Raw genomic sequence first — 17,226 nt, 5'->3', positions numbered from 1 at the left:
GTTATATACAGTTGAAGGTTCAAGGGCCAGTGTGTCCAAGGCTCAGCAGTTATGGACTTTTCAAATGTCAGGATGTGGTATTACTTTTTTTTATATAACTTTTTTATGTTACTTATCCCATGTGGATTGAGGTGATGACTGAAAAAAAAAAAATTTAATCTGGTGTTCTCAAGGAGACCAGCGCTGGACAACAGCAAACAATATCAAAAACATTCATTAAAGTGCTCACGTCTCATAATCCACATGTTCAGTTCTATATTCACCAAATGCAAAACGCATTAATTTTTTGCTAAAATACTGCTAACCTCCAGAGAATGATAGTATTCAATAAATCACCAAATATACCAGGTATAAGCAACATCAGTCCTGGAGGGCTCAAGTGGCTGCAGGTTTTAGTTCTAACTGAGCTGCTTAAATTAGAAACCAATCGTTGCCAATAACAGATCTTATTTAATTTCATGCTCCATATCATATTAACTCTGCCATGTCATTTTTATATCATACGATTTTTTTCTTTCAAAGGATAACATCTAAATAAGTTATACAGTTGTGCTTGAAAGTTTGTGAACCCTTTAGAATTTCTGCATAAATATGACCTAAAACATCATCAGATTTTCACTCAAGTCCTAAAAGTAGATAAAGAGAAACCAGTTAAAACAAATGAGACAAAAATATTCTACTTGGTCATTTATTTATTAAGGAAAATGATCGAATATTACATATTTGTGAGTGGCAAAAGTATGTGAACCTTAGCTTTCAGTATCTGGTGTGACCCCCCTTTGCAGCAATAACTGCAAATAAATGTTTCTGGTAACTGTTGATCAGTCCTGCACACCAGCTTGGAGGAATTTTAGCCCATTCCTCCGTACAGAACAGCTTCAACTCTGGGATGTTGGTAGGTTTCCTCACATTAACTGCTCACATCAGGTCCTTCCACAACATTTCGATTGGATTAAGGTCAGGACTTTGACTTGGCCATTCCAAAACAGTAACTTTATTCTTCTTTAACCATTCTTTGGTAGAACGACTTGTGTGCTTAGGGTCGTTGTCTTGCTGGATGACCCACCTTCTCTTGAGATTCAGTTCATGGACAGATGTCCTGACATTTTCCTTTAGAATTCTCTGATATAATTCAGAATTCATTGTTCCATCAATGAAGGCAAGCGGTCCTGGCCCATATGCAGCAAAACAGGTCCAAACCATGATACTACCACCACCATGTTTCACAGATGGGATAAGGTTCTTATGCTGGAATGCAGTGTTGTCCTTTCTCCAAACATGACGCTTTTCATTTAAACCAAAAAGTTCTATTTTGGTCTCATCCGTCCACAAAACATTCTTCCAATAGCCTTCTGGTTTGTCCACGTGATCTTAGCAAACTGCAGACGAGCAGCAATGTTTTTTTTGGAGAGCAGTGGCTTTCTCCTTTCAACCCTGCCATGCGCACCATTGTTGTTCAGTGTTCTCCTGATGGTGGACTCATGAACATGAACATTAGCCAATGTGAGAGAGGCCTTCAGTTGCTTAGAAGTTACCCTGGGGTCCTTTGTGACCTCGTCGACTATTACACGCCTTGCTCTTGGAGTGATCTTTGTTGGTCAACCATTCCTGGGGCGGGTAACAATGGTCTTGAATTTCCTCCATTTGTACACAATGTGTCTGACTGTGGATTGGTGGAGTCCAGACTCTTTAGGGATAGTTTTGTAACCTTTTCCAACCCGCTGAGCATCAACAACTCTTTTTCTGAGGTCCTCAGAAATCTCCTTTGTTCGTGCCATGATACACTTCCACAAACATGTGTTGTGAAGAGCAGACTTTGATAGATCCCTGTTCTTTAAATAACACAGGGTGCCCTGACTCTAATTTCACCTTCAAACTAACTGCTAATCCTAGAGGTTCACATACTTTTACCACTCACAAATATGTAATATTCGATCATTTTCCTCGATAAATAAATGACCAAGTATAATATTTTTGTCTCATTTCTTTAACTGGTTTCTCTTTATCTACTTTTAGGACTTGACTGAAAATTTGATGATGTTTTAGGTCATATTTATGCAGAAATATAGGAAATTCTAAAGGGTTCACAAAAACATTGAAGCACAACTGTAGCTTGAAGTGGATTAGTAATTCTCAATCATTCATTTTTTTTTCCTTCAATTTTCTTCCAAGTATTTTATTAGACAAGATAGTTAACTCTGAATTAACAGGTGTAAATGGAATTCGTCAGACAGAGAACTGACGGTTCCTTTATCTGCATCTTATTGTTAATAAGGATCAATTGAAAGCAGTGAATGCAGCTGTTTAAACCTAAATAAGAAGTTACGGTAGGGAACCTTAACAAGTGAGACCGCTAAAATGAAGCAGAAAAATGTTGCTTTAGCAATAAGTGCTTTAACAGCAATGTTTGATTTCTAATTAAGAAATTGTGTTTGAACGAAAACCTGCAGCAACTGCGGCCCTCCAGAACTGAGGTTGCTCAGCCCTGCTTTACACTGAGTCATGTTTTTGAATTGAAGCTTTGCCTCTCCCTCTCATTCATTGCTCAAGAGTCCTGTCTTCAGTTCAAAAGTGCAACCCACAGTGAACAAACTTCATGTTTGTGGACTAATTTAATTTTATGTTTAATGTGACTTATGTTACATGAGTAACATAAGATTTTTTAAAGGACTTTTTTGATATGGTTTGCTATTGTCCAGCATTGGTTACCATAGCCTACCATTATATCAGAAACATTGCCATTTCTGTTCTCCATGAAAACATGAGATTAAACATTTTTCTCAGTTATCACTACAATTCACAAGAGGTAAGCAACCTAAAAAATATTTTTTCAATGAGGTATTTCTTTAAATAACAGCCTTGGTCCGACTTAAATCTGTGGGAAAAAAAGATTTTCTGTGTGTCTCCTGGCTGAACCCAAGAAATACTTTTTCATAGAGTGATACAACATACAATATGTATTACATGTGAAATATTTCGTAAGCAGGGTATGTATATGAGAGTAAAGCTTATTGAACCGATAGGTCGCCGTATCTTATTGAACTTTGATTGACTGGGCTCCATTTCTGCCTACAATATGATTTTACCGACTGGGATGTCGGATATAGCATAAGATATCTAAGCATGTTTTACTGGGACATATTAAAGAGTTGGTTTAGAAACCAATCAGCTTTTATTTAATATACATATTACTGTAAGTTATTCATTTATCTCTCCATCCATTTTCAATTCCTCATTAGACCAGTTCAGGATGGTGGGATGAATTACTAAATATTCTATTTTATATAAAAGCCTTTCACAGTGATTAGCTTTACTATGTAAATATTTGATGGGGATAACCTGACTAACACTGTCCAGCTGCAGTTTCTTAAAATTTCTTGGTGTGAGATCAAGTTAAAGAAACAGTGCTGTAAAAATTACCTATTTATTTATTAGAACATTTTTTTCCAATTTGAAGAAAAAGGATAAAGACATCTTCTGAAGATGTAATACGCTTTAAATAATATTAAATTCTATCTAGAAATGAAATGTGTGGTTTATAGTTTTCCCCTTATTACTGGATGATTTCATTCCTTTGTATGTCATCCAGAAAGAAAACAAAATAAACTCATATTGTGCTACTTTAAACAAATGGCTTTACCTTTGTCTTTACAAAATAGATTGACAATGCTCATAAAATAAGCACATTAGTCAAACAAAAAACTCTAATGTGATTTTTTGTTGTATGCAGCTCTGATATAGACTTGTAAAAATGCAGAAATGCTGTTTTTAAAATATAAAAAACTGAGGAGTCCATTATAGTTACATTGTTACTCAGGTCTGGACGAGCTGCTGGAAAACAGCTATAGCGTGACATCTTAGGTCTGTTTTGTCTCTAATCTCAGGAAGTGATGACATACCCTTGATGTTTTTATGGGCTTCAGGTTGTCTGTTTTTGTTGGAAAAAAAATGTAACTAAGTTATAACTAGGCTCACTCTGTAGGCCCCTAACCAGAGAATGAAACTCCCCAGAGGCTGTCTTTGCAAAAATCACACTGGTAGCCTTATCATTTTGGCAGCTGATAAGCAGGCAGACTAAACCAGCATATCTTCTTAGCCTTTGGTTGGGGCCTGTCTGATATGGGCTACTGGACTGTTCGACAGTATAGGGCCTCTGTGGCAGAATGCTCTTCCTCTGAGCTTTATTATGTATAATCATTTCCTAGTATTGCCTCAGTTTTGTTTCAAATAATTGCTGTACATTTTACTTTAAGCTATCTGAACAAGTGACGTACACTTGCCTGTGACAAAAGCAGTTTGAGCGGAGAAGTTTGTAAACCAGAGGCTCTCTGGTAACTGCAGCCATTTGAGAAAGACAAGATAAGTTGTTGGGATGAAAGGAATACTCTTGTATAAATACAGATTATCTTCTATTGTATCTTGTTAAGATCGTGGTCAATTGTTCTGCCTGCAAGCCACCCCAGCTGGACTGTCAGTTACCTTTAAAGTTAGCCTCTGACATTGTACATGTGTTATCATCTATTTACCCCTTACACTTGTCAAGTTCGTTATTTGATTGGTCTACTCCCGCACCCTAAATAATACACACATACATACATAGATACACACACACACACGCACACTCAGACCCTAACCACAACAGTGCCCTACGAATGACACACACACAGTTGGCTAACTTTTAGCACTTTAAACCACACAAGTGCTATAAGAATAACACAACTTGTCACTCTCTCAGCACATCAAGAGAATTATTTGTTATCGACACGAACAACATACGATGTTTTAAATAGATGCCAGACCGAAATATTACTTTTGGTATCCAAGAAAATATTAAAACCTACAAAGTCTCAGCATCCTTGACTATAAGTCATTTATCAGCCAAGAATACCTTCTTCACATACTGTTCCCTACTACTGAGTGGAGCTCTCACTCAAGCCTTAATAAACCTCGCAGCACAGAAGTAATGTCAAATCTCCGGCTACACCAGGTGCTCAAAGAAATCTATCTTATTATTTCAATCACTCTAGCCATTAAGACAAAGCAAAGAAAGATGAAAACAAGTTACTATTTATTAAAGAACAATAATAAGCAGTAGAAAACAAGATCGATAGTAAAGTCTGGATAAAATAGTCTTAAAAAAAAAAAAAGCTTACTGAAAGGAATCAGTGATGTCAAGGATGAAAGTCCCAGGGCAGCGTCTGATTTAGCAATCAATGTTCATGAAAATGCTGTTAACTGATGATTTGATGAAAACTGGTCACATGTGTCTTTGTTTTATTTTCTGACGTCGCTCTTCAGTCGTCGCTGTTTCTCTTCTTCTGACGTTGCTTTCAAATGAGGCATATATTTTATAAAGTTTCACAACACATGACTGTTCCATGCACCTGATTGGCTGACTGTCAATATGATGGATGAATTTTGCTCAAACTCTTTAATTTTCTTTTCCCAGATAATAAAGTTTTTTGATATTGCCTCATGTCCTGCTTTCCCAGGCTATAAACCAAATTGTTGTCCCAGATGTCCATCCATAAAGTAATCAATAGCCTGAGGCATGGCTCAGTCTTCCTTTCCCAGGCTGTAATACCAAGTTAGCACTACGCTATGAACAACTGTTATAAAAGTGAGGTGTAAGGGAAGAGGATGTGCCTTTTTTTATTATAATGCCTCCTACATCTGAATTCATCTTATTGGGATTGAGCAAAATATAATAATAAAAATATAGAGAATAATTTGTATATTTTATACACCATAACAGTACAGAAGGTATTTAATACCTGACAACATCAGATTCATTGACCTCCTGCCTGTCACAGTGTCAGTACACCCCCTAAATTCATGGGGGTTACGTTCCTAGAGCACCCGCAAATTGTGAAAAAACCTCAAATTTTGGAAGTGGTTGAAAAATAACTATTTTTATAGATTAAACTCTAAATATGCCACCAAAACACTTTAATTTAATTTCAAACTCAGCTTAATACATTACCTAAAAAAAATAAGGAAAAGGTAAACCGGTATACTGTACTGCTATGTCTCCCGCAGTGCTAGCATGTAATATACTGATGTTACCACTAAATGTACTGTAATTCATGCAAGCGCGTTTTCATTGCCAGAAGCCTTAGAAGGTGCAGGGCGTTTCAGTGGCATCTTGGGGCTTTAACCCTTAAACTGCCACATTCTTGGGGGTTAATGCATCCCTGGACGCCAAATACTTTTTCGCTGCACTTTAAGTAAACATCACAATTCACAAAGAAAAAGTGATATTTTAATAGAACACGTTTTTTCATGCAAAGAGCATCACAGTTACTGCAACACTGATCATTTACACACTGCTAATGAACTGTAAAAACTATTTAAAAAACTACTGGAACAATATGTACATGGATGAAATTCAGTAAATCCCTGAGCCAACTGCGCTTGAACTGGCTGCACTCAAGCACACAGAGGTAAGCGCTGATGCTTGCAGGCTAGTCTTGTGCGGCGGCTCAATCCTATGGACAGTGAGGCTGCAGGGTGTCATGCTTGGGTCACGGAATTGCACAGAAACACAGGAGATTGTAGAGACAGGAACTTTATTCAAACACTTCAAACAAACATGTCTCTTTCAGAAGTAAAATGAGCTCAGTATGCAGTTAGTTCTCGATTAAAGAATAGACAAACATCATAGGGGAGCACAACGGGAGTGGGACCCCCAACAGGAGCAGACGATGTCTGGAGGAGGAGAGAGAAACAAAGTAATCATTCAAAAAGGACAGCTGCTGTTCATCCTTTTAAGTATGCGTAGCATCGCGCAAGAAGCATGTCACGCGACAGAGCAGCCGCAAGTAAGCCCAGCAAGTAAGGGAGCAATGTGAAAGTAGTCTATCAGCGTTTTTTAAGAAGGTATTTTTAAAGAACGTCCATTTCTTCTAGGGGTGCGTTCAGCCCCACTGCTCACAATAAGGGGCTGGCAGTGGTCATAAGCTGGCTGCTCAATGAATGTATGACACTGACTTACCAGCTCCTGCGTGCTTGCAAATGGCACTGGGAAATGACTATAGCCGGTTGTGGAGTTTTAAGGGTTAAGAGGAACAAAATGGAAAACACAAGAACACTCTGCTGGAGATGCATCACAATCAATCAGCAGAAAGGAGAAATGAATAACGCTATAGCGGTCCGGTGCCGCTAAGATTCACACCATCGAGAAGACGGTGATTTTTTGTATTTTTATGGTGGAGATTCCAGGGACGCACCCAGCCTTGGCCCGACCCACACGCACTTACAAACAGAGACAAAAACAAAGCAAACCGGTAATTAAACAGCAAATAAAGAATGTAATGAAAACAAATGAAATAAATGAAAACAACGATACCACCCCTGTTCCCCTTACGGCGATTACACATTAAATACAACAAAGCACAAACAAAACACACACAGTAAATCATGAAAAATGGCAAAAGATGAAATGTAATGATGAAAATAGATAGTCCACAGATCCGCACGTTGAATGGGAATGTAAAGATAGTCCTACCGCTAGTTCCTGAAATGGTGAAGACGGGTGGACTGGTTCAGGAGCACTCCTTTCTTTGCAGGATGGCCATGAATCCACTTACAGTCCCCGTGTACACAGGCAGACGGCAGACAATCCAGATGCCAACCACGAAACGATCCAGGACAAAATGAATAAGTACAGGTAACCCAACAGAAGGCAGGCAGAGAGACAGGAACTCGAAACACAAATTACAAAAACTTTTTTTTGCTTTTGGTCACCGGCCCCCTTTTTAAAAGCTGCGCTGACATACTTTGACCCCAATAGCCCCAATACCCTCAGCAAAAGACCAGTCAGAACCACTGCAGGGACTGCTGGGAGTTGCAGTTTCAAATTCTATTGGCTACTTTCACCATCCCAAGCCACGTTTTCCTCTACAGTTGCTTCCTGGTCTCTCTATAGTGAAGTATTGCCACGATAAAAGCCATAAAAATTGCGGAGGATTTTTGCGGTTTCCACTAACAATTATTACATTGGTTCTAAGGAAAAATCCGCGAATGATTGAGGCCACGAACTCTGAACTGCGACTTCGCGGGGGTCTACTATAGTGGTTAAAGATTATATCTATGACCCCAAATTACATTAAATTACTCTGGTGATACTATGTTAGTGGCCTTGATAAAAATAGACAGGAAAATGTTTGGTTAATGAAGAAGTTAGCTGTAATAGACAGGAGCCAGGGGCTTTCCCAGCAGTACTGGGAACAAGGAAAAGACCAGCCCTAGACTAGGTTCCATCATGTCCCAGAGCAAGCTCCCTCATTCCCAGCCAGTTATCCTAGCATGACAAAAAAGATAAAAACGTACAGACTGTGCTTTGACTGGAATGTAAACCTGACTAGAAGGTAAATCTGGTCCCATGAGACAGCACTGCTAAGCAGCGTTCCTCCATTAAATGTTAATCATCAGGCTATTCAGGAAAATTTTAAGAAGTTTTGTAAGCTTTGTTTAATTAAAAAGAGGTGCAGTTAGTGCATCTGTCTATGTCTGTACATGTGAATTTAGCCTAAGAATGCAGAGTATTTACAAGCAAACTCAGTGACTATATAAAATATTAAGTCCTCATGGGCATTTTCACATTTTATTCTTTACAAAATATTGACTCACAGTATATTTAACTTGGCTATTTTGTTACTGATCAACAAAAAAGACTCTTTACTATCAAAGTAAAGACAGACTTCTGCAAAGTTGGCCAAATATTTACAAATGTAAAACACAAAATAATTAATCACTTAAGTATGCACCCCATTTATTATGACAAACCTAAATCATCACTGGTGCAGCCAATTGGTTTTAAAAGTCACAGAATCAGTTCTGTGGAGATCGCCTGTCTGGGGTTTCAATTGATTGTAGTCTAAATGCACCTTATCTGGAAGGTCCACCTTGTGGTGAGTCAGTGTGATGGCCTAACCTACACAATGAAAACAAAAGAACATTGAAAGCCACTCTGTGGAAAAGTAATTGAATGGTGCAATTTAGGGGGCAGAGACAAAAAAAATATCCAAATTACTGAATATCCCTCAGTGTCCATTCTAATAAATCATTAACAAAAGAAAATCACCACTTGGAAGCATGCGTAGGGACAGCATTGTTTTGTAGGAATGCTTCTCTGCAGCAGGCTCTGGAAGGCTTGTGGGGGCAGAAGGTAAAATGCATATAGAAAAATTCCAGGAAATCCTGGAGGAAAACCTGATACTGTCTGCAGTCTTTAGATTTGATTTTTTGTAAGACAACAACCTATGCGAAAAGTCAAAGCTAAACAGAAATAGCTTAAATGCAACAATGTTAATAGCCCAGAGTGGCGAGTCAGAGTTCAGATGTCATTCCAACAGAGAATGTGTTGCTGGATAGAAAAAGGTTGTTCACTCACAATCTCCATGCAACCTCACAGAGCCTGAGCAGTTTTGCAAAGAAAAATGGGGAGAAATTGCAGTGTCCAGATATGCAAAGTTGATAGGGACCTGTGCACACAGACACAAAACTGTCATAGTTGCCAAAGGTGAATCTGCTAAATATTCACATGAATACATCCATCCATCCATCCATCCATCCTCTTCCGCTTAAAGAGAATGTTTGTGTTGATGAGCGTTAAAAAAGCCAAATTAAATCCACTGTGATTCAATGTCTCTCTATTATAATAAAAAAAATCTTGGGGAGAGATGAGACATGACTTTCTCAGAGAGACACTTTCATGTCACACGAGACAAGACTTTGTGCCATGAGATTTAACTAGGGCCGGAAATAAAAGACAAAGAGTAGCTAACAAAGTAGAACGTCGTAAAGAATTCAAAAATGTTGGCGTGATACACATGCAGAGCAGGTTAGAGATAATGGAAGTACGAAAATTCGAAAGTCTCAAAAAAAATGACAGTAAAGATCGCATTAACGCAAACAAACGGAAATTATTACTCGGTGAAATAACGGAACAATGAAAAGAGATCGAATATATTGTTTGGATTTAAACTTTAAGTTGGAGATTTGTAGATCATCTAATTCGTGTTGCCATCAGGGAAAAGTAGTGTTTCTTTCCAATGAAGAGGACTATCCGCGAGAATTAAAAGTTTTGTTGTTTTGTGAAAGTGAAATCCACATATGCGAGTGGCAGAGACGCAAAATTGCTGGCGCAGAGCGCAGGCAAGGACGTTGGCAAGCAAAGCCAACAATAAAATGTGAAAACTTCCAAGGGGATGAAACCTTTTTATATGCACTATATAATGAATTCAATGCTGAAATCAATAAAAGATACAATATAAAGTTAAAATGGGTCAGTTGATTATGACATCATTAATACATTTTTCCTAGTTTACAAATAAATGAAGAGTTTAACTAAGAAGTTATAAAACTCTAATGAAAAAAGCCATAGCAATACTCATTCCTGATCCCCCAACAGCTAACATGACCAGATTCAAAGTATTTTACAAGCCTGCACCTTGTTTATCAGGAGTTCAGTGTTGGACTTTTTTTGCTTCTTTGTTTTTCTTATATTTTGCAGTAATGTTATTTCTATATAGGGTTCCTTCAGGAAAGTTTATTTCAGTCCCCCAACAATATTAGCAATCAGATTGTGTAGGATCAAGTTTTATTTGTAATAATTTTTCAATTAATTTAAATGGCTTATAGTTGTCTAGTAAATCAAATGCAGAGCTTTCATTTGGCCATGAGTTTCACACCAGCTGTCAACTTTAATGGGTATATATATCAAGGTCCATTAGAAAAGAATACATTTGTTCTTTAACAGTATCCAAGTATCAGATGGTCCAAGCTGTCTTAAGGCAAATTCTGTAAGCAACAAGAGATTAGTGAAATGGCTAATAAAACACTTCAAACAAATTAGTTCTGGGCTGTGATGGAGACTGAATATTTTAAATTTTAAACCTTATAAAAAATTTTAAACCTACTTGTGGCAACAGACCTGCAATTAATTTCTCTTTTTTTAATTCAGGATGAGCAAATTGAGCGAGAGAGAACGTCTTACAGCATTGCTGGAGGCTGCTGTGCATTGGCTGTGTTGTGCTTGAATAACAAACTCTACGTGGCCAATGCTGGGGACAGCAGGTAGGTAAATGTGGCTTTAAACCCACACCATTTATCCTGAAGTATTCAGAGGGGTGCTGATTTTTAAATTGGATTTTTTTTTAAATTACACAGGCCTGCCTGCTCAAGTCAGGAATCCAAACTGAGTTTCTGATAAAAATCATACAAGGCTTCATTGGATTGTGGGGGGACATGAAAGGCAGGCAAAAGTAAGATCTAAATAGAAAAGGCTCGGTTATGAAGATTCACTCTCAATTTTTCATAGACAAATGAGAACCATTCATTCAACATAGGTTCACCACCATGCCCACCAAATCACATATAAGGGGGTACTCTTTCAAATTAATGTGCCAGCCTTAAAAGTGTATGTCTAAAGATAAATAGAACTTTATTTGTACCCAGAAGGAAATTTGGCTTTTTACAAAAGCTCTTTATAAATAAATATATAAATAGATAAACACACAAATACATTATGGTCTGAGCACACACCAGAATGACTAAAAAGAAAGAAAACCTTTAACTTGGCAGTCAGAGTCACAATAGGGCATTTAGCTGGTTGTATTGCTGTTGGTATAAAGCAGTAAATAAAGTAATACTGAAAACTATTTGCCAAATAAATGTTATAAGCTTTGTTTCATTTCATCACAGTGAAGTTCTTTCCACATGTATTCTAGTCACATCTGGCTAAGAAAAAAAATATTCCTAAAGAAATACCACTGGAGAACAATCATTGGTGACTAGAAGTTTGAAACCTTTGTAAACCTCTGGCTTTTCATCAACATACATTGAGGGACAGTTCAGAACTGAAGACTTCCATAGAAAAGAAGGCCTCCGTTATCATAAAACCACAAAGCAATACTTTTAAAGTCACTGAGCAAGCCACACAGGAGCTGAGGATAAACTCTGTGCATCTGTAGGCTTGCTTCACCTTGATTAAAATCTGTGATCATTTTTTGGTCAATAGAAAAGTACAGGGTAATAATTAGATTCACATGGGAGCGGTAAGGCAGTACCTGTTGCTCAGCACCTGATTTATTTATAAAACAAGAAAGGGAACATTTCTGAGACATGGGTCCCATTATCTCTGACTGAAGTTCAAGGGGTGTCATAATTTGACAATGCTTTGCAGCCTGGATGACTTGCCATCACCGGTGGAACTGTTTGAGTTTATATTGGTTTTTCACTAAAATATATTATTTCACAAAATAATATTATGCCATCTGACTATTGGAAAAACATGTGGGACTTACAGCAAAATAATGAGACCAGATATACCAAAAGACCTACAATGTAACTTCTGAAAGTGATCCCTCCATTCATTCTTTAAACCTTTTCATTCTAATATTAGAATTGTGGGGGCTGGACGCTCTTCTGGCAGCACTGGGTACAGTGAAGGAATCATATGTGGTGGGCACACTAATACACACACCCACACTAACGGCATCACAAGTGCATTTAAGATCAGTGAACCATATTGGCAATACCGAACAGTTTAGTTCTATTTTCTTCTGCGTCTCTCAATAGAAAGATCTGAGGGTTATAATGGACTTGTCACTGTTCGGCAAATGGTAATTTTCAAATTCAGATTTATTGACATGTGTACATAGTACAATGAAATTCTTAAATGCATTCCTCCCACAGACTACAGATTAAAAGCTGCTAGGATGTTAGAATGAATAGCACACTGCATGCAGTACAAGTCAATGGAGGTTAAGCTTCAGCCTTATAACATCCCTGTGAGGCCTCATCTGGAAAGTACAGTTTGGATTCCACTTAACATCACTTGAGAAAGTTTAAAATAAAAGGACAACTAGACTAATGGTAGACTGCAGAAGTACAGAGTATGAAAAAGTTGAATCTTTCAATTTTAGAAATCAAAGATTAAGAAGTGACCTGGATGAAGTGTTTATAAAGAGAATTTGTAGGATTGATGTAATGACAAGATGTGGGCTCAAGCAGAATCTATGTAAATTTAATTTGGCATAAATGCTACAAAATACTACTTCACAACAAGATATAAGTAAAAGTTATGTAGTTGAGAGCCACATAGACATTCAAATCTCAAACTAGTGATATTTGAACAGTTTTGATAAAAAGGAAATGATGAGCTGCGTTGACTGAATGGTCTGCTTTCATCAAAACTCTTATGAATGGTATTTGTCATTCTAGAGCAATCATCGTACGCCACAATGAAATTATTCCAGTGTCCAGTGAATTTACACCTGAAACAGAGAGGCAACGACTGCAGTATTTAGTAAGTTTTTACTTTGCACATTTACTGTAATTTTTGAATAAATTGTTCTGTGTTGATTGGTAGCTTATCTTCTAATGCACAAAGGAATATGAGGGAACCCTGACTATCCAAAATAAATGTCATAGTAGCACCAATATTGGAAAAGAGTTCAAAAGGTGTTTTATGAAAGTTAGTAAAGTTGAAGAAGATAATTCTATTATGTTTTAAGGTCTCCAGGAACATGTCAGGTCTGTTAAAGACGTGCTCATGCTAAATTATTTCCACATTAATTGCTAATCCAGTTACTAACAGATCACACTGCTCATCCACTCTGTAAAAGTCTGTACTGTCCAGAAGGAACAAAGTGGATTCAGCAATGGACATAGGACAGTGCACCAACTCTTTAAACTTATACACCGACTTTAGGTATCATAGAATTTGCCAATACTTTGAAGATTTGGAAAAATGTTATGATTAGTATCCAGTAGTAACTTATAGAATTTGCTTCACAAGTGTGGTTGTTCCGAGAGTGTGGTGTAAGTTTCGAGTTAAGTTTCCATTACAGTAAATCAAGACCACTCAAAGTTAATAGAACCTCCACTGAGAGTGTATCTTGTCTTCTTCTCCCACTTATGATTTATATACACTGGATTTGAATACACTGCCGAGGACTGGAAGAATCCAATTTTGGAGATTTGAGATTAGGGTTAGGGTGAAGTTGGTTCCTGTTCTTAAAGTAGGTGGATCAAGTGGTGAGGTTACAATAGCGTTTGCCAGAAGGCAAAAATGAAAACGGATGTGCTGGATTCAGCTCTCTTTAGACCTCTGATTAAGTACATTTTATAAGGTTGTAGAAGGTCAGGCCCAGTGATTTGTACAAATGATCCTTTAGAGGAGTTTACGATCCTGGCAAGTCAATTTATGATGCATTCGGTCAGGATACCCTCAATAGTGCAGCCGTAAAAATTCACTAGTGTTTTTGTTCCCAACCCAAACCATTTTAGCCTCCTCATGGTACAAAAGCCTTTGCTGAGCCATTTTGAGTATACTGGTTGTGTTGTCTGACTGCAAATGGCTGTCAGTGATTTGGACACTACTAAGTGTCTGGACAGTGGAAGGGCTGTTGATGTGGAGTGAAATGTGACTACCTTTGTTCTTTCTGACGTCAGCAATGCCCTCTTTTTTTCAGGGAGAAGTTGTTGTTATTGTACAATATAGTCCGGTCTTTTACCTCCATACTGAAGGCAGCCATATCGTTGTCACTGAGGAGTCCTTTCACTGTGGTGTCACCCGCAAACACAATGATGCTGTTGCCCTGCTACACATGTTGTGCTTTGCTACACATTCATAGGTGAACTGACTATATAGCAGTGGGCTGTGGTAGAAGCCTTACAAAATGCTGTGGTATGTGAACAGAGAGGAGGAGATACAGTATTTTTGCCAGTCCTCACTGACTGGGAACTGTTTGTCATGAAGTCAACACCCAGGCACTGTTGGAGCTGCTGAGACCAAGGTCTCTGAGCTTTTTGTCAGGCTGGGGGGCATTCTGTCTGTCTGTCTGTCTGTCTGTCTTGAAGGCAGAGCTGTAGTCAATGACAGGTGAATTATGAAAAATGCATTTATTCAACTAAATCTGGTAGTTAAGTAACACTGAAACTATGAATAAGCAGTACCAGTTATACCCAGTGGAGACAGGTGTTCCAGTAATAATATGTGAGAAATAGTGTCAAATGCTGAACTAACATCAAGAAAGATAAGATTCCTTAGTAACCTGGAATCAGCAGCCTGAAGCAGATCATTCATTACTGTAACCAAGGCTGTTTCTGTGCTATGTTTAGAACGGATAAGACTGAAAAGGTTCAAAATATTTATTAATGTGCAAGTGGTCCTGTAGTTGGTAAACAACAACACATTCTAAAATTTTTGCAAGGACACAAATTCTGGAAATGGAATGATAAACGTTGAAATCGTTGGGATTACTACTCACATTCTTGAAAACCAGGGTTGACAGCAGCAGTTTTAACATGGTCTTAACCAGAGGAAAGGAAAGAATTAATAACAGCAGACAAAAGGGGGGCATAGGGGAGGTACACAAGCAAAAACTAAGACAGTGGGAACAGGGTCAAGTTGACATGTAGATGGATTAAATTTATGGACCATCTTCGATACTCCTTTCCTGCCTGTTAAGATTTTAGTAGTTTGTAATAACTAGGATAGAATTCAGAGTATAGATGTGGTTAAACCGCTATGGTCAAATTACCATAATATTATATAACTCTCAGTGTTTTGAAAGAGTACAGATTCAAAGACTAAAGTTTATCTTTGGTAGGGCAAATTTTGAACACAAGCAGCAAATTCTAAAAGTGATAAACTCATATAAGCTTTTAAGTGTAAAAACAGTTGAGGTAACTATAGGCCAGTAAGCTTAACATGTGTCACAGGTAAATTAATGGACGGAATTATTAAGGATAAGATTGAGCAACACCTGGCAAGGACAGGGGTTTTACTGGACAGTCAGCATGGGCTCAAATGAGAGAGGTCGTGTTTAACCAACATGCCAGAATTCTATGAGGAAGCAACAAGATACGATCAGTGTAAAGCATATGATATTATTTTTCTTGACATTCAGAAAGCATTTGATAAGGATGCCACATGAGGGGTTGGGAATCAAACTAAAAGAAGTGTAATTTCATGGTGTTGTGTGTAGATGGGTGCAGAAATTTCTAAAACACGGGAAACAGAGGGTTATGTTGCGAGGAACCTTGTCAGAATTTGGTGAAGCTAAGAGTGGTGTTCCACAGGGGTCAATGCTAGGGGCTGCTATTTTTAATATTTATAAATGATTTAGATAGGAATATAAATAACAAGCTGGTTAACTGTACAGATGATACCAAGATAGGTGGATTGGCAGATAATCTCGAATCCATTGAATCTTTGCAGAGGGCCAGCATTCAGACTTGACAGATTTGTGGCTAATGAAATTTAATGTAAGTAAACGTAAAGGATTATATGTAGGAAGTAAAATGTTAGATTTGAATACACAATGGGAGGTCTGAAAACTGAAAGTATGCCTTATGAGAAGGATTTAGGAGTCGTAGTAGCCTCAGCACTGTCAACTGCCAGATAGTGCTCAGAAGCCATTAAGAAGGCTAACAGAATGTTAGGTTATATAGCACAATGTGTGGAGTACAAGTCCAAGGAAGTTCTGCACAGGTTTTATAACACACTGGTGAGGCCTCATCTGGAGTACTGTGTGCTGTTTTGATCTCCAAACTACAAAAAGGACATAGCAGCACTAAAGAATATCCAAAGAAGAGTGACTAGGATGATTCCATTGCCATGGAGGATGCGGTATGAGAAAAGATTGAAGATGTTGAACCTTTTAAGTTTAAGCAAAAGGAGGTCAAGAGGAGACATGAAAGAGGCATGCAAAATTATGAAGAGAATTAGTACAGATTGTTACTTTGAAATGAGTACAACAAAAAAAAAACAGTTGGAAGCATGTTACAGGTAAATTTCACACAAACATTAGGAGGTCTTCCTTCACACAGGGAACCATAGAAGCAAGGAATGACTTACCAAGTAGCGTGGTAGATAGTAGGACTTTAGTAACCTTCAGAACTCAACTTGGAGGAATTAAGTGGATAGGACTGGCAAGCTTTGTTGGGCTGAATGGCCTGGTCTCACCTTTTTTTTAATATTTGATAAAATGTATCAGTTTTGTATCTTGTACTCAGTTGACTTTGGCAGTGAAGGCCATTCAGTGGGTTGCTATCAAAGTCAGTACTGTAGACTACTAAGCACATAATATTGATCAACAGAGATGTAAATCAATGCAAGTTGATTTCAGTCCAGCCCTTTGTCTAAGTTCAATACAAAGTCATAGGGCTGAGTAATATGGACTTAAATTGATATTGCAATAATTTTGACCCAAA

At 37.8% G+C, this 17,226-nt stretch overlaps 1 protein-coding gene across 2 annotated transcripts in view; it reads left to right on the top strand.

Annotated features, from left to right (window-relative positions):
- Nucleotides 1–17,226, top strand: part of ppm1j (protein phosphatase, Mg2+/Mn2+ dependent, 1J) — a 118,725-nt gene that overhangs the window by 85,760 nt on the left and 15,739 nt on the right. For both annotated transcript variants that reach the window (XM_051925647.1, XM_028798087.2), the window contains exons 4-5: nucleotides 10,967–11,079; nucleotides 13,228–13,312. In XM_051925647.1, the coding sequence (XP_051781607.1) occupies nucleotides 10,967–11,079; nucleotides 13,228–13,312 (198 nt within the window). The remainder of the gene's footprint in view (nucleotides 1–10,966; nucleotides 11,080–13,227; nucleotides 13,313–17,226) is intronic.

The sequence above is a fragment of the Erpetoichthys calabaricus genome, chromosome 3, assembly GCF_900747795.2.
Source record: "Erpetoichthys calabaricus chromosome 3, fErpCal1.3, whole genome shotgun sequence".
NCBI classification, from domain to species: Eukaryota; Metazoa; Chordata; class Cladistia; order Polypteriformes; family Polypteridae; genus Erpetoichthys; species Erpetoichthys calabaricus.
The sequence above is the reverse complement of the archived record's forward strand: the minus strand, read 5'-3'. Positions and strand labels throughout refer to the sequence as shown.